The 25,796-nt window shown below is 32.3% G+C and overlaps 1 protein-coding gene across 4 annotated transcripts; it reads right to left on the bottom strand.

The window, feature by feature from the left end:
- Positions 1 to 267: 267 nt before the first annotated feature.
- LOC143232345 (putative methyltransferase-like protein 25) lies at positions 268 to 21,658 on the bottom strand. 4 transcript variants are annotated; one of them, XM_076467657.1, is made up of 6 exons: positions 20,736 to 21,634; positions 18,223 to 18,445; positions 15,925 to 16,531; positions 11,096 to 11,223; positions 3,808 to 3,975; positions 268 to 363 (listed from the first exon to the last, which is right to left on the bottom strand). In XM_076467657.1, exons 1-5 carry the CDS (start codon positions 20,957 to 20,959, stop codon positions 3,916 to 3,918), a joined length of 1,242 nt encoding a protein of 413 aa, XP_076323772.1. In that variant the 5' UTR covers positions 20,960 to 21,634; the 3' UTR covers positions 268 to 363; positions 3,808 to 3,915. The 4 variants fall into 4 exon arrangements, with proteins under 4 accessions (XP_076323772.1, XP_076323771.1, XP_076323773.1 ...); XM_076467656.1 differs by lacking the exon at positions 268 to 363 and adding an exon at positions 485 to 1,231; XM_076467658.1 differs by lacking the exon at positions 268 to 363 and having other exon boundaries at positions 3,841 to 3,975; positions 11,070 to 11,223.
- Positions 21,659 to 25,796: the final 4,138 nt, after the last annotated feature.

Raw genomic sequence — 25,796 nt, 5'->3', positions numbered from 1 at the left:
GACAATGTTACTAAATCATTTCTTTCATGGAGCTACAGTACATTTTCTAAGTTGTCAAGTCTTAATGGAAAAAATTCAAGAGAAGATGCTATTTGTCAGAACTTTTAAAACCTAGAACATACAAAATAAAATAATGTAAATATAAAAATATATTTTAACAAGTAGAAAGGTTTGAAAACACAATCTTTTGAATGCTTCAAGATATTTTAAATATATAACATGCATTTTAAATAAGAGTTCTAAATGGAGGACAAAATCTGTTATTACATCTTATGCTGTCTTTTTAAATGCTACAAGAGCATAACAACGAGGAGATGTCAGAGGGTTGAACAGTTGTACAAGATGGGCTTTTTCAACACTAGCCTAAAAACAAAAGAAAACATTAGATACTTATTGATACATTAGCATTTTACAAACAGTAAAATTTTAATGTTTATATAACTAAGTAATGCACAGTAAGATAATAAATGAACATGACAATACATAAGGTTTTTTAATACTGTGTATTTAAATGAAAATAGGGTTCAGTGATACACACCAATTTGCTTAGTGTGAACAGCAATGTTACAGTATACTCTTCTCGAATTAAAATGAAAAGAAAGATTTTTTTCACAAACCTTGCTATACAGTGAAAGTTTCTATATGCTAAAATGCTAGAGAATAAATTCCATTTTTTACAGCTAAGTTTACAACCAAAAGGTTACAAATGACTAAGAACAAAACAGATTTATATTATTAATTATATTTATACAATTCATACAAATGTCTAAGAACAAAACAGATTTATATTATTAATTATATTAAAATGTACCAGCTTAGTATACAACTTGCAAGCCACAGAGAAATTATTGTTTCTCAAATTCTTACTGGCTTAGTTACAAATGCATAAATTTTTTGTTTATTTGTTTATGTTAAATTCTTGTATTTATTCTAAATCAAAAACCTTTCTTTGTATCATAACACAATATACAAATTAACTAAAATTATTCAGTAGTACTTCAAAAATCTCTATGCTCAAGGTGCCTAATAAAATCTTTAATGATGTTCAGAATTCACATTTTAAATTATTCTAACACAAATTTACCATTTCATATAAAAACATCATTCTATCCAACAAAATTAATGCTTCAATACAAGGTGCCAAACACAATCTCAACTGTAAGAAAGCTTTGATTCTGTCTTCTTCAGGTTCATACTGTTTTAAATAATTAAGAATCTCCTCATCTGTGATCTGAAAAAACAAAAATTATAGGCCTATAATCTCTAATAACTAGATATGATTAGTCATGGCTATCATGACTGCTACCCTATCTATAACTTTATTTCTATAATATTAAACATTTATGTAGTATTTCTAGCTTTATTTGTCTCTAACAGCTCAGTGTTAACCACTATGAACCTGTACCTTAAGACTGCAATACTTCTACAACAATGGCATTGTATTATCTCATTTGTTCTGGATATTTGTGGATGCTGACCTTCAAAAATTTCTCTTCCAACTTTTCATACCCATAAGAATGCAGAGTAGTCATTTTGCAAAGTTTATTTTTGCTATGGTTACAGACACATCAATTTTTTGTTATCTGTCTGGATATATTGAATCTTTGCAGTTGGTCCTGGATGTTAGGCCAGAGGTCTTCACACAGTAAAAACAGTAATTCTACTGCTAGGTTAACTGACACAAAACAGTAAGATGACTAGTATTATTTCAAGTTCACATTTATTGGTATGTGCAGTGTTAATTTTATTTTTCATATTGCATCACTTTAGATGATTTTGTTTTTACCTCTTAAGATTAATATCCAACACTAAAATAATTAAACCTTCAGTCTTCAAACAGTGATTCACAGACAACTAAATCATTTCTTTGTAGCATACTACATGATCTAAATTCACTAAAATTATTTCACTAGTATCTGAAAAATCTGAGTTCAAGATATCTAATGAGATTTTAATAATATTCAGACTTCATATTTTAAATTATTCTGACAGAAACTTACCATTTCACATAAAAATATTTGTCTATCTAACAAAATTAATGTTTCAATGCAAATGATTCACTACCAGCTAAATCTTTATGTTCCTCTAGTTATTGAAGTTGTGAATTAACTGTATGTAACTCTTCACTTAAGTGTACCACATACACAGCAGTTAACACAAATAATTCTAATATATCTTACATTACACAATTTTTGTTTAAGCATGTGCTCTGCTATAACCCACCAACAAAATCAGTTTGTTGCAAAATGTTGAGGCAACTACCAAAATTAGGTCTGATTTTATAAAGTTTCTCATGATGTTTTAAGTTTAATGTAGTAAATACACATGCAGAGTATTGTTTGCAATTTGTGGTAGCAATTTGTATATCCAGTCACCTTTAGGAGTGTCAATGCTATAAGAACTTTCCAGTGCTAAGCTGTTCTATTCTATGATTAGAAAAACATAACATTTTAGTATTTTGTAAAAAAAACAGTTTGTATTTATTCTTGAGTAAAGCAAAGAAAAGTATTATTCAACAATTTGCAAAAATACAAAAGAAGTTTCAAAGTCTAGGTAATAATAGTAGAAAAATTTAAAAAGATAAAGGTAACAATAGACAGAATGAAAAAATATAATAACTGTTATAATTAAAAGTATATAACAGAAGAGATGATGTAAGAAAGGTATGTTAATGTTTTAAGCACAGTGGAAGTAAAAAAAGAACTAATGGCAACATAATGATGTCATAATTTGAAAATTAGGAAGAAATGGGTCAAAAACATCTCAGAAGGAGAAGAAAACTGTAATGCATAATGAAATTATGGAAAACAAAGTTAATTGTGCATTTCACTAATACTTCAATCATTACAGCCATGGTACCATCAGTGAAGTCATCATCAGGTACATTATAGGGTTTCACCAAATGCCAGTCATTTTAAGTATTAAGTGATTCTTATTGAGAATGGGATTGTAATGAAAAAAGATAAATAATTTAGATGGTTGTAAGTAAGAATAAATACAAAATAACTAGGTTTGAAGGATATGAAAGACAGACATCAATAAATATTCAATTAAATATACGATAAAAATTTCAAGTATTAAAATTTATAGTACATTTTAATAAACATGTAAGAATGAAGTAAATAATATAGTGGACATTTATTTGTAATTTTGGAAAATGAAAGTATTTTAAAAGAACGTATCTGTTTGTATGTGTACATACAAAATTCTAATAAAAAGACAAACAAGGTAAACAATGAGGCACTGTTTGATTTATCACCCAAATATAAGACTATATATAATTTGTCATTCCAGTTCAAATTAAATCTCTACATATTAATAATCTGGTGAATTAGTTTTCCAGTTTCTTTTCCTATACAGTTAATCCACAAAAACTTAAGTTAGGATTTGCAGACATAATGCTACATTAATGTTTTTACTTGTTTTAAAAATTAAAATAAAGCTTTGCAAAGGCTAACAGTTTTTTCCTGATTTGAAACTGAAAGAACCTGAGGAAAGTAAATTAATAAACATCATGTACACTATCTCTTAAGCAACTCTAATCCAATAGTGGCATTTGACTGTCTCTCTTATAATACACTCATGGTTATACCTCAACATGAAGAGCACTGTTTTGCAGCAGCAGAACTTCAAAGATAAAACCTCAGATTTACAGTCCAGCATATTTGGTGCAAGGCCTCATCTGACCCTCATTTAGAATATGAAGATGGTTTCAGATTACTCTGAATATGTACTCAAAAAATATATAGTTGCTGAATAAGTACACAAATTTGTTTTCATTTAAAAAACATTAAAATATATTAATACCTGAAGATGTGTAAGTTTCAGTTTCTTCAGTGACTTTCTAACATAATCAACAAATCCATTACATTTAGCCATTAGCCTGCCAACCCTATGATCTGACCTATTGGTTCCTCACTTGTCCTGAATGATAACCTGGAGCACTGCTCTGTAAAATTGTGACTTAGTAGAAATCTGAAACAAAACCACAATTTAAACAAATTAATCATTAAAAACTTTTGCACAAAATAACACTAACTATAAGTTGAAAAGCTTTGAGAAAACAATTACATTATAATATCCTATAATGGAGATAAAAAGACATATTCTTGATGAAAATTACTTTTAAAGGAATTTTTTATTATTCAGACTTCTAATGACTAAACTGTCCTATAGAAAGAACAACCTATAAAGGACTTGCAGTTTTATGTATATACTAAATATAGCTTATAAAAATGTAAATATGTCATTTCTCGACATTCTAGTGGTGGGACATTACTGTAGCAAAACTGGATAGGCTTAATAAGCAAGTTATGTTCTTATTTACAATAATTTCAACTTTTAACAATTTATTTTCAAACAGCTTCTACATATAATGCAGTACACAAGTTTATTTAGCAAGGTGCAAAGCACAGTAAGTCCAGTGTTTTAGCTAAAGTAAGTGTTAATACAGAAATGTAAAGAGTTTAATAAAAGTAAACTAGAAAAACGAGGTAAACATAAACATCAGGCATCACTGAGGCTAGTTACATAATTAACAGTGACTAGGTCACAGCCTCAAATTTGTGAATTGTGAACAATCAGGATACATGTGTAGTATAAGAACATTTTACGTTTTCCACTCATTTAATTGAAAATATAGAATTTTAAAGTTATCACTTTTTTCATAGTTTCCCAGTTCAAAAAAAAAATGTTTTTCAATTAGGGATCTTAGTCACACTTGCTGGCAAATTAGATAATAAATATTAATGGATTTGCCATCAATTTTCACTGCTTATTGGTCAGCCTGTGTAAAATGTACTAATCATTATTATCTTGTGTCAGGGACTTGAGGGTTTACTGACATATTTAACAGTCTTTGAGCTTAGGAAATCAGATTTATACATACTTTTGATAATTGCTATATGTATTTTCAATCTCTTTGTTCAGCAAAAGTCACATAGGTTTCAGTTAATACCTTTTATTGTAGAACGAACTCTACAGTTCTCACATTATAACTGCATGAGCATAGTAAATTTCTTACCAGGACTTCAGAGTTGTTTACATTAACTGTATGTTAATATGTTTAAGAGTTTGCTTGACTTTTAAGCATAAATTGTAGTAAATAAGACACTGGCTCTGTTACTGTTAAAGCAATTTCTGAGTAAAGATATTTAGTAAGCAAAATCCAAGTAAGGATTTGGTTCAGTTCTTGTGCATTTGATACAGATTAAAGTGAGATTATTTTAACTTGGAATTACCTTTATGTAGTTGAATTATGTCAATCTGTTTAATTTCCATGGGGAAGTCCAACAACAAAGATGTATGTTTTCCTATTAAACTTTATTAGCTCTTGTTGGTCCTACACTTTCTATTTAAAGCTTTAAACCATACATATACATGCAATCACTTGCTCATTGTATCATACTGGTGTGTATTGTATCAGTAGTGTTGTTTATTCGTATCGTTGATTGTGAGATTCATCATTAAATATATGTTCTTTCTCTTGTCTGTTTCTTTAGTGGGCCTAATTTATCTACTTTTTGATTAACAACAAAATGCTATATTACATGTAGTTGTGCAAAGGAAGTAATAATAGTTAATATTTTTATTACTTAAATGGTTGAAATAATCAAAAATATGAATATTAAAGAGGCCAATATTCATGAGCAAATGCAATGTCTCCATCATGCAATCCCAATGTAGTCAATTTTGAAAGTAGAAAAATCTTGTGGACAGTAGAAAACTGTCTGAATTACTACTTTGGTTATGAAAGAAGGTATCTTTGTACCCATTCCCAAGCAAACTGGTTGAGATATACATAAATAGTTCACAAAAATATGTAACTGTGCTTTCCTCATTGCAAACTGAGTAAAAGACAAAAATTCCAAAATGGTCTAAATCTCTGTTTTGAACCTGCAAAAGGGTATCCTTGTACAAAATCCCATGCACATTTGTCAAAATATTGTTATATAATTGTCTAAAACCCCTAATATTATGGTTTTGTTTAATCATTTGACACTCCCCTGGAAAAAAAATTGACATATCCTACTTTTTTTGTAAGTACATGCAAGAGATCTGTAAAAAATATCTTTATTACAAATCCCATGTAAATTGGTCAAAATATGGCTGAGAAAGTGACCAAACTCCCAAGATTATGCTTTTTTGTGTGCTCTGACCTTCCTAAAAAGATTCAGAATGGGAAGATACCACTTTTTTCAATGCTAGTGTGTTAAGCATATAAAAGTATATTTATATTTGTGCCATTTTTCATCTTGATTACTGTAAATAAGACTGAACAGGAGCCCAAAATATACATTTTTGAATTGTTTGATTTTGACTTCATAAAACCCTTAAAAAGGCTCAAATAAAAATAAAATAAAAGATGTCTAGGAATATTGGATCATGGTATAGCCTTAACAAGTTTCAAGTCAATCCACCAAGAAATGAAGAAATGGCACTTGACTCACAAGTGTTTGAAAGATAAAAGAAACATTAGGAAATACCAATATTTTGATTATTTGGCTTGTCATAAAGCTCAGAACACTAATTTTAATTACTTTCTGATTCTAGTGACTTTAACTGATTTAATTGTCATTTTAATGAACTAATAACTTCATGAGGCACTAACTGTTGTAATTAATGCTCATCAATTAATTACTGTAATGGATTTACTATTATATTTCTATTTCAATATTAATGTTTGTTCAATTAAGTATATATTTAGAAATGCATGTAACTTATATCATTAATTGTGTATTGTGAAATTCCCACACATTCCCAAAATTTGTAGAAAATTTGAGTGTAAGAATAAACTATGTGTATGTAAAATAAATACTAGTGATTACTAGTATTGTTTCCAACTGAACTTTCAAGAATCTCACCTAAATCAACACTCATTGATCAGAAAAACTACAGATACTGACCAGGAATGTTTGTAAATTTTGAATATTACAAACCATTTTGCTTCAACAGATTAACTTTGGACATTAGTATTTATACAAAAATATTGTATAACTTGAGAGGAATAAATCTCATGTTTGAAGAGATAGCTAACTACCCATTAAGTGAACTGTACCAACATCAATATGAAATGAATTTGCTCATCATGAACCATCGATAAAATATTCAGTTCCCAACAAGACAGAAGACTCAGTATTGTTTTCATACAAATCATTATTATATCTATAATAACTGTTATTATACATTTTATTATTGTTTGTGTATTAAAATATATTTATGTTGAGAAAGAAACCCATGTGTATCAGTCTTGTTGGCACACATCATAAATTTGATACATCTATAGATTTAATTAACTTCTAAACTTATATTACAAGGTACCTCAGTTTCAGGCTATATGAAATCATAATACATAATAAATCAGAGAGTCCTCTGAGATAAATTATAATATGCAACATCAGTCATATCTAATCAAATGTTGCAAAAGATTTTACTAATACAACTTTTCTTCACAGTATCAGTTTTTAGGTTCTTTAAATACTGTTTACATCTCTTGTGTCATTTGTAACTGTAGCCTGATAAAATAAATATCTTTCACATTAGTCTTTTTTTTTTATTATTCCTTTTTTTTCCAATTCAAAAACCAACACTGTAAACAGAAAAACATAGTTGAAAATTAATTGAATTAACGATAGAAGTATTTTCTAATGCTATTATAATTTCCTTTTGAATGACTGACCCCCACCTGTTCAACTTTGAATAATTGGCTTTACAAAATCAAAACATGGTACAGCAAAATGATCCTATGCATTCAAAATTCAAGTGTTGGTAAAATTACATCAATAAGTTGTAAAGCATGTCATATATAATATAAATTGATACATTACAAGTATGCTCAAACTCTGAATAACAGCAATAATAAATACAAATAACAATAATACTATTTAGGTTATCTCCTGTACTATGGTTAACATACAGTAATTTAACTTTCAACAATAACAACACAGGGAAGTTGCTTTTATCTAAGTTGAAATAAATGTCTCCTAACAAAGCTTAGAAGGCAACACTTTCTTACAGTACAAATGCATATCTGATAGTTACTTACCCCTGCCCCCTCTCACCCATAACTATCTCAATCCTTGTCTGCCCTCTAGGGATTTCTAAAAAAAAAAGCTTCAGCACATGTCAGTTTTGTGCAATTTTACACGTGCTGATCATGTGATTACCCTCCACCAATCATACTGTGCAATCTACACCAGCATAATTCTTATTTTCAAAAACTTGCAGACACAAACCAGAATATCAGCAGGATGAGTAGCGAGTGAAAGGAGGTATGTACCTATTAAACAAATATTTTCAGTGGAAGAAAATATTAACTTCTGAAATGGTCTTGCCTCAAGCAGAAAGCAACTACACTGAAAGAACAAGTGTGCAAGAAAATGAAAGAAAAGCACAAATGTGGAGTATAGAACTACTTATGGCACAGGATGCTCTTTGCCCAGTAATTAGTACAGTAACAAAAACAGGGAGAAACTGAATTGGCAGGCACCAATGTAAAGAGAAATGCTGTATTACTATGACTTGAAACAACATCGGGTTGCCAAAGATAGAAGGTTTAATGTGTAAGTGACAACAGGCTCATAAAAGTATATGCTAAGGGTAGTGTCTTGAGTTACATTGGAGTATGTCAAGTGCAATCCATCTGGGCAAAAATATCCAATGGAAAAACCTTGCATATGATTGAGAGCCACGCAGGCAAAAACAAATCCAGGAAAAACACCTTGGGTTACATTAGATTATGCCAAGTGCAGTTCATCTGGGCAAAAACATCCAGTGCAAGTGCCTTGCATGAAATTTAGATATCAACAAGTGTGGTCTGCCTGGTCGAATGCCAGGAGGAAGCACCTTGAATACCTAGGATTGGGTCAAGTGCAGTCACTCTGGACAAAAAACATCCAAGAAAAGCACCTTGGGTTAAACTGGATAACGTCCAGTTCATCTATCCAGAAAAAAAACATCCAATGGAGGTGCCTTGCATAAGAAATATATGAAGAACAAATGTGGTCAGCCCAAGCAAAAAGATTTACGAGAAGTGCCTTGAATACTACCTTTGTTGGAAAACCACATCCCTAAAAGAGAGAGAGAGAGAGAACCCTTTGTACAATAAGAAAAGGAAGAGGTAGAGCCATTGAAATTGCTCATTCCATATCATTGAGCCTGACAAAAATGGTGAATAAAGAAAGTCCCACTAGAATAAGATATTGAATGGGGTTAAGATAAGGTATTATTGTAATGATTATAACAGCTATAACCCTCTTTTTGCAGAGTGTGTTCATATGAATTGGAACATTTTATTGCATTTTTTAAAACCTACTCAGGAAGAATCCTCTGTGGTCCACCACTCCAGCAACTTGGATCCAAAAGTAGTATGGATTTCCCTACTCCATTAGAAACAATACAATGGAGGTGTGCAGTTTTGAAGAGCAGTAATCCCTATTTGCTCTGCTCATGAGTGTCCCATAAGTAACAGTCCTTTATAAATGAACCTAATAACTTTCAGAAGAAAAAAAATACACATACAATCAGATGAGCTACTGGTGGTATTACACAAACATCCCATCTCAACAATAAGCATAATAAAATTATTCACATCCAGTGCAAATGTAATGCCTGACCAGGCAACACCTGCTGCCAAGTGGGATCCTGAAATACAATATTTATCAACTAAAAATATAGAGAAAAAGTACTACATTGACTTACTTTACTCACATACAAACAGATATGTGTAGAATCACCACAGGAGGAAGACAATACCTGCCTGAGGAAGAAACAACCAAGTCATACAGATAAATGTGCAACAAATGTTATAAGAGTTGTCCACATCCCAACCTGTATGATCTCCTACAAAGGGTGATGAAAATAAGCAACCATAGATATAGTTAAATGATGAATTGAGTGCAAAAAACACGAAAGTATACATTAATAGTACGAGTTGATGACCCAAACCAGTGAGTGCAATAGAAAATAGATCATGGGAAACAGAGAAAATTCTTGAAACAAAAATACAGAAACAATAAGAGAAAAAAGCAGTATGAACCACATAACATCTTAGGAAACAAACTGCACAAAGAAACCTATCTTAACCAAATGGGAGTACAGGAGGAAAATGGAAGGTAAGGAAATAGGAGAGAAGGTCAAACCACATGCCTAGGATGCAGAAGTTTAGGGCAGGAAGGTCTGATCAGGATAGAGAGGACCATCATGAGAAGAATGGTAAAGGATGTGGGAAACATCAATGATATAAATATCGAACTGACAATGACTGCAAGCACAGAAAAGGAGGACTTACCAGAAAGAAACAAGGAACAAGTAGCAAAAATTTCAAATGAAGAACTGGACAGGGCATTAAGGACAAAACTGAGATCCCATATAGCAAAACAAAGGGTGTTGGACAACAAACAAGACAAAAGGAATGGAAAAGAAGGAAAATAATAGGGAAGGAGAAAGCTTGCCAGAAATGAGAAAATTGGAAGGTGCTCAACAGGGCAGCCCTATAACAAGAAAAAATTGATAATTGATTAAACAACCAGACAAATAACAGTGAAAGATGAAGTACAGAAGATTGGGAGTGGCAGAAACCACAGCAAATGAATCAAAGTCTGAAGATAGACCACTTCCTCTGGCACAAAGACAAGGAGGAAAATCAAATGGAATGGAAGAAATGAGTTCCTGAATTGAGGCAAGGAACTGGATAAAAGACACATCTGAAGGAGGCCCTAATCTCAAGGAGAATTAACAGGATGGTCCAAAGGATCATGGAAAAAGTTCCACTGGTTGAGAAATGTCCACCGAAGGAAATGTGTGTGAGCTTGACCCAAGGAAAGTGAGAGTTGGTTAGTTGTTTTGGTGTTTCATGGCACAAAGCTGCTAGGCTATCTGTGCTAAACATCTGAAAGAAAGTTTTGTAAAATTTATAAAAGGAAATTAAGGTAAAATAAAACAAAGTTTAAAAAAACATAAATAGCATAAAACCAATGTTTAATTATAGTCTACAACATTAAGAGAAAAAACTACAGTAATACAAGTTGTAAAGGACTTTCTGTAGCAAAACTGTAATTATCATAACTCACCACAAAGACAAACAGGCAAAATTTACCTCTCCTTTTTGTGAGATTCGTTCAAAAGCCTGACATGCCAACATCCTTGCATTTCTGCTGAGAAAGAACTTTTTTTGTCTTAGTACAGAACTAAGAGGAAAGCCCACATCAATAGGATCTTTATCTCCTAAATGGAAACACAAACAAGTCACTTGTAATTTGATATAGTAATAGCCTAGGACAGAATCTTCCAAAAGTACTTCTATCTTCACATATGACTACTTTCAGTCGTGTATCTTCAATGTTTTTATAAAAAAAAATAGGAAGTGCATGTTATCTTTATTACAACCCAAGTCTGAAATTTAATGTATTTTAAAACATCATGATTCATTTTCACGTATGTTATCCTGCTGAAATTATATTGTAATTAAAATACAGTGACATGGAAAATATGCAAATATGTGTACATATATACATAAAATGATCAAAAACATGCTTCCTTAACACAATTCACACTTGTAAAGTAGCACATTTTTAAATACCATGTAATCTAGTTTCCTAAAAACAAAACTGATGAAGTATTAAGAGACGAGGATCCTACTGGGTGGTTAAATTTAAAATTATGAATAGCTCTAAAAATTTGAAAAAAAAAGCAGTAATGGGTAAATGGAATTTTCAATTGTTTTTAATCATGCCCTACTCCTATAGACTGAAATTTTCAGTTTTAGTTTCTTAAACAAAAACATTTCCATTGTAAACCTGTTCACAATATTACACTTGATCATTTTTAATCATGTTGAACAAGCTTTAAGAATCTAATATCCTAGATATTTCATTGATATAATATAATGAAGATGTTAACATTTTCTTTTACTGAAAATAGTTTCAATAGACACTCACCTCTCACACAAAATAGCTTGATTTCTTCATGCATCTGTCTATTAAATTTGCATGCCACTGGCCTTGAGATACTTTCTACCCGAAAACAGGTGTTTAATGCGAACTTCACCAGTACATAATGTTATAATCATGAGATACCTTTCCACCAACAGAAGGATGACACAACTTCCTGCCACAATGGTTAACCCTGAATACTTGCACTTAAATTAACTTCTTTCTTAAACAAGGCAAGAAGAGAGTGCATCAGAAGAGGAGGTGATACGTGGGAAGGGGTGATGAGAGTATATATCAGAAATACATTTTCAGATAAGGAAAATGTTAACTTTCAAGACTATACCTCACTTCTACACACTTAACAGCTTCAATACCATAATGTAATGGCAGAGAGGCAGTGAAAAACATTAAATCTTGATGACTCTCTTCAGAAAGTGTCCAAAAGGTTTCCACAATGGCATAACTGTGGGCAATCACATCTCATTTCAACCAAGGTAAAATTTCACAAGCATTAATGATTTTTTAAATTTATTTTATGTTTTTCCTTGTTCAACCAGACTTTAAAAGTTACTGAGATCAAACAACATTTTGCCAAAGGCTAAACCCATCTCTGCCAATGTTAACGTCGCACTTCCTGCAGATGTGTGGCAAAATAAATAATCAATTATAATGGACATGAAAATAAAATTTTAAAAATAAACTACAAGTGAAAAGGTACAGATGTGAAATTATGCATATGACCAAAAGAATGTACTGTAAGATCATTCAACAAAGAGGTAAAATATGTGTATATATTTTCATTTCTTAATTTTTAACACTTCATTGCACTGTATGACGATGATGATAATAGCTAGAGTTAAGTGATGTTGTAGAGCAAATGGCATGTAAAATATATATGTTTACCTCAATAAACATTTGCTATTCATTTAAGATATTCTAATGAGTATCTAAGTGAAACATGAAAATCACTTTGTGGGTAAGTTACTTGAAGATTGAAAGCAAGTAACTACATTAACTAATTAACTTGAAATAAAAATAAAAGAAAAAATTGAAATTGAATGTCATATTTTTCTTAAATTACATATTGTTAAGAAGATTCTTATCAAATTTAAGCAATATGATTTCTAGTTTTATTTCTGTACAAAAATTTGATGACAGTTACATAGCTCTCTTACAATAGACATAGGTCATCTTGATAGGGTTAAAAGTAAGAAATGAAAAGGAGTGAAATAAAAAGAAGGGGGATACCAAGAGCTACTTGTTTAAAAGCCAGGTAAAGAATAAAGTCAGATGCAAAAGAATAGTATGGAACAAAGGAAATATAAGACTAGAAGACCAACAGCAGTAGACATACCACTTACATTGGTAAACAGACATGAAGGAAGGGCAAACAGAAATAGGTAAGCAGTGAAGCAACCCAAGGGGAATGTGCAGCCCATATAGCAAGGGACTATTTCAAAGCCATGTGAAGATGGAATGTTCAAGTGGAAGGAGGTAGAATGTCTGAAGAGGGAGGGGAAGAGGATTTGTCAAGAGAAGTGAGTAAAGAAGTGGAAACCATAACTGCACTGCACGAAGTTGTGCCACCATGACATGACATGGAGTGGTGGTATGATAGAAAGGATGCAAGGAAGAAGACAGATGAGGAGATAAGCACAGAGGGAAAAATATCCCCAATCCTGCCTGAGAGCATTAACAAATAATGGAAAGTTTGAAATGCAGTTGGGCACTGAATGCATCCAGCTCAAGGGCACCATACAGGAAACACATCCAGCCAAATCATCTGTGGGTCAAGGGACCACTTTGTGAGGAAAAACCTTATCAGGGCATAATAAATAAACCATGACCACATTCAAAGCACCCAGTATATACATATGTGATGAAAGTATGCCCAAAATAGGAGGTTCAACATGTGGAGAGAAAGATCTTAAATATGTCCTCCTTTGATGAGTAAAGAATGAAACACAACCAACCACATCTGGAAAAATTGGCTTCTTAATGAACAGGTAGTAATTCCAAGAAGTTGAGATGTAGAGTTGGCTTCTCAATAAACCAAAGGTGCAAAAGCTCTTGTGTGTGTATATACACATCCCAAACGAAAACAGAAGCCACTGTAAAGAAGTGAATCCTCAGGTGAGGAGAAGGAAGAGGAAAAACTACTGTGGAGTTGTCTCTGTCCAACCACAAGGGGAAATTTAGATCCCAAATGAGGTTCCACTAATCTAGTAAATCCCACTGAAGATGCTGCATGTGGGCTTAAGTAAGTACAACTAGTGTCTCCATAATAGTCCACATCCTGAAAAAAAAAAAAGTCAGAAACTCTCACTCATTGGAAGAACAATAGGAAGAAATGGCCAAAACCACAAACTCCACAGATAACAGGCAAACGGAAGAAGAATGAGACTGGAAAAGAGAGGAATTGAAAAATACCCTGAAATGAACAAGGTGTTGAGTGGGGGAAGGGGAAGAGAAAGGACTTCTCCACTTTGACCAGCCAACCTGCCTGTGCAGCTTCTTGAAGAAGAAACTGAGAGTGAAGGGAAGAGGTGGCACATGAAGGAGCTAGAAACAGCCAGTTGTCCATATAAAGATAAAACAAAAGTGCCCTGAAATGGAGAAAATTGGCAAAGGCCTTGGCAACTCAATAAAAATGAAGAGAGCTGAAACTAGCCAAGAATTGGTAAACACAATTAAAAAACAAAGGAAAAAAACAAGATCTGTAGAGATGGGAATGTGAAGACAAGCATCCAAAACACTTAATTTGTCATCCAAAGCCCTGAAGTGAAAGTCAATCAGAGGAAGACTGAACTTCATGTTGATTCAAGGAAGGTCAAGAAAGCAATTCAAAGAAGAGAAATCAATGACTGGACACCAGTCTCTGGTCTTCCTAGGGCTATGAATGAATGAGAATTGAAACCTGGCTGGGAAGATAAATACGAAATGTAACATACCTGGTTTATTAACTTCAGAAAGGAGGAGGAGTAGGCCCTGATGCTAACACTGGAGCTAAATGTGACCATATAACACATGAAGGGGAAGAAAGGTTTGTCAAAATCCACTTCTGTGTGTTCAAGTACCCCTAAACAGGGAACAACAAAAAGTATTTACAGGCAAATCAGGGACCCATATAAAGGTAGCCAACTCCTAGCAATGTAAGCTGTAACATCTCCCATTGACAGTTGTGAAATCAAAGCTATGATTTTTTTTTTAATTGAGGTCAGCTTCAGAAAGAACTGCAGTGATAGCAGGTGTAACTTAAAACTTAGAATCCATTTGAACAAAGAATGGAAGTACATAAGCCCAAACAGAGAGCTCCAAAAAATCATGTATTATATCAAAATATATGTTATGTTAATTAGACAAACTGAAATTTCAAAACAGGAGTAGCAAATGTAAAGAACAAAAATTTAGGTCTTTCAAAAAATAAGGGAGGGGACAAAAAGAAAATTCCATATAGGAAAATATGAGCAAAATGCCTTTTAAGAAGTAAATTGAGCTAGTTTGCATAGTAAGGGTCAGTTATACTAGAAGTTGTGTTGAGATCCTACTGGTGGACGGTTGTTGCATGTTCATTAGTATGCTATCATGTAGTTGCCTCATATGAAAATGTGATGGTAGTTGAGAGTATCAAGGCTAGTGGTAAGAATTTGCTTAGATAGAGAACAGTAAAACTTGAAAAAGCTGTTCTGTGAGAAGAAGTACAATACTGTATTAAAAATTATATACATATACATTCTCTCTCAATTTACATTTTTTACTGTCTGTAGAAAAAACATATCCTATACATTTATACACTAACTTAACCTTAATATCAAATATTTTATTATTTTAAGCATGTCTGTATTCCAAAATGTGTTTGTATATGAAAGGCAGTAGGAAACTGCTACACTATTTTTGTAAGAGAAAAATAGATTAAAATAAATGTGATGGCATTTAAGAGTTGGATGCAATACTCGATATGAAATAGTATTCGACCATATCAACTTATATTTACCTTCTTTGTGGAATGTGTCTTTCCAAAATTCCTCTTGTAACAAATGGTAACAGCAGCTGATATTTAATAAAACTTTTATCTGTTGACTTCTGGAGAATAATTTTAGTTCTGCAGCTGCCAAATTTCCACAAGTATGTAACCCACATAATAAAACTGGATCTGTGTCTATGATATTGACCAAAGGATTTTTTGTTGATAACTGGTGTTCTATTTCATATTTGGCTTGTGAAATTAAGTCCTCTAAAACTGTGTCTGTCTTAATATTTGCTGTAATTGGCACAAATCTTCCAATACCCTCTGCATTAGCAAACAGTTCAGAACTGGAGTTTGACATATTTTTCAATGAGCAACAGCTTGTCATGTTCTCCTTTCCACAAGAATGTATTTTTTCTTTTTCACTACTGTCCAAGTTGAAATCATGCATTTGTGTGGTCCCAGAAATTGAATGTTTACGTTGCTGTTTATTTAACAATTCATAAAGCCGAAAATTTCTGCCACAAGCCAGAGTAGTATTACTACTAGATGCATCAATTCCCAATACAATTAACCCAAAGTTTAAAGCAAGATATGAGGATAAGTAACCTTTACCACTGCCAAGGTCTATGACCTGTTGATGAAAATGATAAACTATTCAAAATATCAAAATCAGTTACATAAATTTCAATGACAATTAAATAAGCATGCATGATGACAAACTAATAATAACAAAATTTTCTTTTGTTTCTTTCTCTACACATTAAGCTATTTGTGTAGAACCAACCACTTGAACCAAAACTTGATATTTAACATTGTGAACTTTCATACTTATTACAGAGCCATGGGGGGCTTTTCAGACCTAATTTGCTGACATAAATATAAAAGTCAAACTACTTGAATACACATAATGAGCAAAAGTACTTTTACCAATTACTATAATATTTACAAATTCTGAACCAGAGAAGTTGTAATCAAATAGAAATAATATTTTTATGCTAAGTTGAGAAAACAAAGAAATTATACAATATTATAGTCTTCCATCATTACTTAATGAAATAAAGAAATGAATGATAATACTTGTAATTACAAAATCAATTTTGGAAATACTATTTACATCACTTATATTCCATATAATAATTTATTTACATAAATAATAAATACTAAATGTGATAAAAATCCTCACACTACTATACCACACACAAATACAGTGTTACAAAAATCGTTCATAAAGTTTAGATATCCACGCTACAATTATAAAAACAAATATCCAAACTTGCCTTATATTCTGACAGAAGGTTTAGTAAAATAATGAAATTTGTGTTCATGTCTTTTCTAGGTTTACAAATTAAATTTTTCATAATCATGTAAAGAAAAAACAACAATACAAAATTAAAACATTCTTTAACATCTTGAAGTTTATAAACAATCTGCTAAATAATAGTTTTGTTCAAAGATGTACTACTATGGAAGGCTATGAGTCAAACCACACTTTTAATTTTTTCAAAGTTAGAAAAACCTTTTAAAATATACTGTATTAACTTCTTTAAGTGCATAGATTATTTAAATAATTAGTGAAACTAACCTGATGTTTTTGTTGTTGTTTTTGGTGGGGAGATAAGGGGGATATTTATCTTATAATATAACCATGTTATTATACTGTTAATTTCATTCCAAAGCAGACAGTTTTCCCCATGGTGTTGACTGCAGACACATTTTTTTACTAAACAGAACTACATTTAATACATTAAATATTCTTCCTTGATTTATTTCTTAATACAGTGGTACAGAAGTCACTTTGAAAGATAAATAACAGTTCATAATGTGACAGCAATCAATACTGATGTAAATCTAGTTAGCACTATAAATAAAAAAATACTTATAATTTATATTTTGCATTTTCCAGTATTAATGGGATAAAAAATTGAGTTAAGTTAACTTAATGCTTTAAAGAAAAAGATTTTTTTGAATAGCTAAAATATTAAGAAGCTTTAGTTTGAAAGCTAGTAATTTTATGGTTAGAAGTAGCACATATTTTTTATGTGTTAGGCATTCTTTAAACTAACAATTATTACTTGGAATAAGTCATAGTAACACATTTTATAATTTTTCAAATAAAGAGGGTAAGAGAGGGGGGAGATTTGTAGCTAGGAACACAAAACCAAACCAGAATACTCAGGCACATATTAATATCTTAATAAAGAAATACTTAAATAAATGTTTGAACAAACACCAAATCATTTTACCTTTAAGATACCTATCAAAATAAAAATAAAGTGCATACACAAAAAATAAATAATAAACAGATATATAAACAAAAAATACCATTTTAATATCATGCTGGTTTGCAACATGTGAGATAATCTCAGACATCTTCTCAACTTCATGATTTTTTTTGTTGGATATTAAAAACTTAGGGTCATGAAAAGTAGTTACTACTGATTTCAAACTATTGCCTAAAATGTCTTCAAGTGAGGAGCAGACTCCAAGATTAGGTAATGTGTAATGACAAGACTGCCTGATGAACCTAGTAAGGTGTGGAACATCTCTGAAAAAAACAACAACAGAGTATTAAAACTATATGCAAATATTACATTTTTTTTCTTACTATTATGACATTGCAGGCCTCTCAGCTGTATGTGCTACCAGTCTTTAAAGACTAAATTTGACAAACTATAAGCTTAAATTCACTAAAAAATAGGCTATCTTTAGCAAACTTCTACCTAAATCAAGGATACATTATCTTTTTTACAAGGTAATTGAGAATAATCACTCCTTACTGGCCACAATACATGCCTACAACTAAAATACGAGTTTTACATTTTAAATGAAAGACAAAAATTCTATTTCTGCAAATGTACAATTTTTACAAGCTGCAGCATTAAATAATAGAATGTTGTAGAGAGTTACAGACTATGTCAGTAATTACACAGGTTTTAAAGGTTACATTTATGAAGACAGGTCTCAGAAATTTTAAATATCTAGAATATTTTCTTCTTCATCAAACTACTTTTACTTTTAACCATTTTACTGAGCAGTATGTGTGCAATAATAATAGCTTTTTAGTATGAACAAACCAGTAATTTTTAACCCCTATCTGAAAAATATACAAATCAAAGAAATTGAATTAATTACAAAACTGTTGAGGAAATATAAAGTACAAAAATACATCTTGAATTAAAATCTTTTAAAGAATACAATTTTTACTTCCTTTTTTATTGCCATGTAAAAGAATTAAAGGTGATTTTACAAATATTTTTAGAATTGTTATGGGTTTGGAAATTTTTCTATGGATGATTTACCAGAATGTAAAAATAATGGAAATACAATCTTGAATGTTAAAAGTAAATGGTTTACATTTGCAAATTCCAGGTTAGCCTGATTACGTGGTTTGTACAAATAACTTGAAGTCACAGTTTTGATGTTTCATTAAGTAAGCCGTAACCTTCATGAGCCAAATAGTTCTCTGTCACTTTGTTCTCTACATTTTTTAAAACTTTCAACATAATTTTCTTTGATCTAGTGACAAAATATTAAGAACTATTTGTGCAACAATAAGAATACATATGCTTGTTTTAATCACACTGTCAAAAATAAGCATTATGTGTTATTTAGAACATGACAAACACAGATTTTTAAAACGTTTTTGATAAGATGTCCCAAAAATAATTAGTTAAAAATAGAAGCATTGCTAGATAGTGGCAGGTAAGGTTTGTGCTCTTACTCTATTTGACAGTGCTTCGAGTCCACAGTTGATTTTGAAAAAACAAAATAGAAAACCATGAACAATATCATAGATAAATGCCAAAACTTTACACATTTGTGGACCCAAGCCATGAATCTTTTAAGCATCTAGCAATGCCTCTGGCTATGAAACCACTTGATGAGGATTGGTTGTCTTTAAGTCTTGTCAAACCACACTCTCGTTAAGAGTAGATGCCTTAGGGATCAGTTCTTGGGACTGTACTTTTTCTTACTTATCCACATTAACTATATTAATAATTAGTCATGTTGAGGATGACATTAAACTCTTGAGCATTTCTAGTGCATTGTGAATGTTAAAGTACAACAAAATGATTTGGAACAATTAGTTAAATGGACAAATAAAATTTCATCACAGTAAGTGTAGGTCAATGCATCTGAAACATCATAATTTAGATATAAGATTTAATACCAATAGGGACCCACTTAATAAAATGACCAAATAAAAATATTTTGTCATATTGGTGATTAAGTCACTAAAGTTAATTAGGTAGTACTCTATTGCTACCAACAAAGATAACAGAATTTTAAATTATATGTAATTAAGCTCAATTATAGGAATGAAAGGGTCGTCATTTTGTGTGGAATAGGATGAAATCTTTTATTTTCTGTTGAAAAAATGAAAGGTAAGAGGCTATCTTACTGAATTTTATAAAATTACTTGGGGGATCAACATACCAACAGATTAATGCCTCTGATCTGTGCGTCCTATATTCTGAAGACAACAGAATGAGAAGACACTAATTCAAAAATTTGTAAAAGACAGGAAAAGCTCCAGTTAAAAAAGCTTATTTCTTTAACAGGGTAATTGACTTATACATTGAACTTCTTATGGCAGTATTGGAAGGCATTACTTCACAGGGGTTTAAAAGAAGTTAATAACACCCTGAAAAAAAGAATGGGCTTAAGTTTTTACTTTTTTCTTTCCAGTTTGATCTGTGCGGGTGAGTACTGAGGTCTTAATAATAATAGTTCCTTTTCTTCTCTATGTTATAACTTATTGAAAGTGCTAAAATGAATATTGTACAGTGCAAAACAGATAAAATGTTAAGAACAACTTTGAACATAAAAAATACCTTTTCACTTGCTGTTGCTTGAAATCCTCACTATCTACAATCAATTGGAAAAATTCTTTTTCAGAAATTGAAAGAAGTTCACATTGGATTTCAGGACTCAAGGCTCGATTCCAAACATCATCAGAAAAGAAGTCTACTAAGTGGACACTTGTTAAATTTCTATGTTTCAACAAAAAATTTGCTATCTCACACAGAATATTGGCCAAGTGACTTTGTACAGTCATTACTTAAATATTGGGTATGACTATATACCTCACAAATATAAACTTATTGATATTCTGAGCTCAAAATATTTCTAACCTCTGAAAACCGTAACATCTTTGAAATAAAATTAAATATGTATTATCAATAAATAAGCAAATACATTATGAAAGCTGCAGTTGTTGATTTCTCCTGAATGTCAAATGATAGCTTTTTTTTATTTTAATATTTTGTCAATAAACTTCGTCAGCTTCTTAAGCTCATGTTGTTGTTGTTTTCGTTTGCTGTCGTCATTTATGTATTCGATTGAAGTTTATATACGCATCTATATCTATTAACTCAAATGTAAATATATACTTTTAATTAGTTCTTACTTGTGCTAGTTCTATCAATACTGCAGCTAAAATATGTAAACTTAATTGAATAAGTTGTAACATATTTCGGTAGTGAGTATAAGCAGCGTATAAACAACGCACTTCTACCTGTTATACTATTTTCTCAATATTCTTCAACTAACTGGAAACTGTAAATTAAATTACAAGCGGCAGTAGTGTCTGGGCGAATAAAATAAAAAAGAAGAAAACAAAATGCTCGTCAAATAAATTTAAACTGCCACGTTAAATACAAGGTTTGAAATGACATCTCACAAATCTTTTTATTCTAACTACTAATACCTAACAATTCGCTTTGCCATCTGGTGTGTTAATCTATATAAATATAAAGGTACGTCTGTTGTGTATCCATGTAACTATTTCGCATAGTGTAAATAAATATTTATCAAAATTGGCATTAAGGTTTGTTAGGTCTGTATGGAGGTAGATACAAATTTTCAGTTTTGTGATTTTATGCGCGTGTTTTACCACTATTTCATCGCTTGTTGATGGATCTTCACGAAATATGGTATGAAGGTTTGTTGGGCCCATGCTGAAGTACTAACAAAATTATGGGTTCACATTTTGTATTTTGCGGTTTTTATAGAAGTTTATACAGTTACATATGAGGGAGACAACTTTCATGTTCCAAGAAAATCTTTAATTAATCACAAATTTACACAACTTTCAGTTAGTATATATATAAATATGTATAATGCATAATAATATTTCACAATTCTTTTTCTATTCTAATTATTTGCATATACATGTAATTTATTAACAATTCTAAAGCCTAAAAATTTGCCTCTATCTGGTGTGTTTATATATATGAATTATATATATATTATTTTGTTACAACCAAAAACAAGCCGAAACAAAACTATATTTAAAAAATGTAAAACGTTGCACTAATTGAAAGGATCCCAGAGTACACACTGTGACATGGGATATAAAATGTACCCTAGGTTTTGGAGGTGACTGAAAATAGGACCCACATTGTTGTGGGGATACACCATCTACCAATTTTAACCCCTATTCACCAGTTTCACATAAAAAAAAAAAAAAAATAAATAGCAATATAAATAAAAGTAATATATATAGAAAAAGAAATTAGGAGAGATTAGAGATTTTTTTTTCTTCGTCTTTACTTTGGAGAGCAGTTACATTCCCAAAACTTTGTTCAAGCAGTGAAGGATGATATAGATGAGCGATGTTGTAGGCTTGAGCATCCACATCTCACTCTCATAATTTCTTTTTCTATATCTGTTTCTTTAATTTTAATTTCTATTGCTATTCATTTATTTTATTTCTTTACGTGAAACTGGCGAATAGAGGTTAAGACTGGTAGACGATGTATCCCTACAAAAATGTAGGCTTACTTTTCAGTCACCTAAAAATCCTAGGGTTCATTTTATATCCTATATTATAGCTTGTACCCTATTCCAGTATGGCTAGGTGGTTAAAGCACTCGACTCACAATGTGAAGGTTGCGGGTTTGAATCCCCGTTATACAAAACATACTTGCCCTTTCAATCGTGGGGGTATTATAATGTTACGGTCAATCCTACTATTCGTTGGTAAATTAGGGACAGTTTGCGCAAGTAGCTCTCGTGTAACTTTGCCAGAAATTGAAAGCAAACAAACAAAACAGATCTTTTTAAAATTTCGCCACTCGTTAGTACAACGATGAGTCTACGGATTTACAACGCTAAAATCATGGATTCGATTCCTCTCTGTGGGCTCAGCAGGTACCCCTATGTGCTATAAGAAAACACATGCTTTTTAAAATTTATTTTTGTTTCGGCTTGTGTTTGGTTATAACAAACTAATGTAATTAGTCAGACGTTTGGACTTGCTGTTTTTAACGCAGTCTTTCTTTTTGATTTCGTTTTAATTTACTTAACTCTATCAGTATTAATTTTCTCTGTAAATTATATATATACATATACTCACACATATAATATACTAGTTAAATGCGCGTCATATGACAGTAAATGCCTATTTATTTTGCTTCGGAAAATGTTTAATTGTGAAAATTTTCTTTTCTGTGGATGAATGTAATGGTTGAAATTTTGTATCTTTAGAAATGGCATTACTGCGGGTTAAAGGACGTATGACCAAAAGAAAGTTATAGATACCAGAGGTGTATGGCTGTCAGTGTAAGCTTGGTGGTCTGGAAGAAGTCATCTCAAGAACGAATGGCCTAGCGCGTAAGGCGTGCGACTCGTAATCCGAGGGTCGAGGGTTCGCGCCCGCGTTGCGCCAAACATGCTCGCCCTCCCAGCCGTGGGGGCGTTATAATGTTACGTTCAATCCCACTATTCGTTGGTAAAAGAGTAGCCCAAGAGTTGGCGGTGGGTGGTGATGACTAGCTGCCTTCCCTCTAGTCTTACACTGCTAAATTAGGGACGGCTAGCACAGATAGCCCTCGAGTAGCTTTGTGCGAAATCCCAAACAAACAAACAAACAAACAAATCAAGAACGAAAGACTCTTGCTGATGTTGCAAGAATCTACCGACAGACATAAAAAAAACAAGAACTACCAGAATTTGGTGCATCCCTAATGGCCAATGAGGTTTATTCCCTAAAGATTTAACATCAGAACACAGGGGGCGTGGATTATGGGGAAAGGACATAGTACTATGTTGTCTGGTGAATATAAACATTTCTGTTTTTGATACTGACCATGTTGCTTCTCGTCGTCTCTTCTTGTTTCTCCTTCAGTCGGGGTTTCGCTTCGCCTTCGCTTTGTCATCTGCCACGCCTCCCAGACTAGCATTCACCTGTCGAGAATTACACTCATTAATCTGTTAATCCTAATTATCTAATCATTCAGTTAAGATTATTTTCTCAATTCATACCAAGTGCGGGGGAGAAGGAGGACTGTTTAGTCTTCGAGCACCCCAGGGGATTGATGTTTCGTTAGAAATATTAATCTTATTCCTAAACACCTGCCATATTTGTGTGTTTTCTGACCGTGACCAGCAGAGGAGAATTGGTGATGACGTCAATGATTGTTGTAACCCAACGGGAGCAGTTTGAACTTAGTAGGTGAGACACCAGGCACGAATTGGTGAAGATGGTGACCAATGTGGTAGCGATAAACCTCAACAATCGAAAGTATACTACCAGAGAACCTTAGAGTTGTGCTCGTTGGGTGAGTCACCTCAAGTAATTCACAATTCTGGGAACGGATATAACATTCGTTCGAATGTAAGAGTCCCTCCACCAGTTCACTACACTACACCCTAATATTTAATGTGTCAGGCTAGTGTTTGAGAGTTCACGGATGAGAAATGTATACCAAAAACCATGGTCAAGTGTGATAATAGCGAAGCAGATCACATCCATAATTATAATTATGGTATTTTTTGGTATACCAAGGTACTAAAAGAGTAAATTAGATCGGTCCACTATATAATGGACGATTCAGCATGAAAAAACAAAACAAAAAAACTTCTAAATTCTAAAGATAACTGAGGCTTTGCTAAGAATTAACTGGCCTGGACACAAAGTGTGATGTACAATCAAAATAATATTAATCATCACAAATTCATTGTGTAAACTTGTATTTGACACTGGACTATTATATTTAATCAAGTCATAAATTGATTTCATTGGTACATAGGCACTACTTATTGTCTTGGTCCATTCATTTTTGTGACTAATTTTTCTATAACTTGTGCATCAATGGAGTAATCTGTTGTAGTGCAAGTGTAGTCCTTTTTGTGCACTAATGAATTGCTTTTATTTTGCTAGCAATTTCAACTACCCATTTTGCTAAACAATCAATTTGGAGATGATAAGACAAAGTGCACGTCTTCTTCAAACCTAACATTTTATACAAATCAGAAAACATATGGTTGTTGAATATAGCTCCCTGATTAGTGTGGATCTCTTCTGATGCTCCAAACCATGCTATCCAGTTCTCCACCAACACATCAACTTTGTACTGTGCTAAAGTATTAAGGTAGTGGGTCAGAGCACGCTCTGACAAAGGAACAGTAAGGCGCTCCTTCCCTCCACTAGCCCATGGGAGGTCCTTGGGCAAGACCGAGTACCCATTTAGCCCCCCGTGTCAGGGTTACGATGAAGTCATGGAAGGCAGGTGGTGGATGAGTGCGAGGCAACTGACATAGTTTCATTAATGGCACAACACTCAATCTGGCCAGCCAGATGACTCCAATCTAAGGAACAATGGCTGGGCAGAACGGTCCTGTATGGACACTGCTCCTATAGCAAGTAATTGCAACCTACTATAGGTACCATTTTGCAAAGAAAAAACCTATGGCAAGCCAAACTAAAAAATATGTCAGATAACAGCGTGAATGGGGTTTCCAGAACTTCAGGAAACTCCTCGCTCGGTAGGGGAAGTCATGTGTGACAGGTGACACCAGACCGTCATCGAGCGACTGTCAGCAACAGAAAAAAATTAACGACAACAGAAGCCCAACCCCACACATAGAAATAGACACAGAAGGCCTTCCAA

Source organism: Tachypleus tridentatus, chromosome 11, assembly GCF_004210375.1.
Source record: "Tachypleus tridentatus isolate NWPU-2018 chromosome 11, ASM421037v1, whole genome shotgun sequence".
In the NCBI taxonomy this organism is placed as follows: Eukaryota; Metazoa; Arthropoda; class Merostomata; order Xiphosura; family Limulidae; genus Tachypleus; species Tachypleus tridentatus.
The sequence above is the reverse complement of the archived record's forward strand: the minus strand, read 5'-3'. Positions and strand labels throughout refer to the sequence as shown.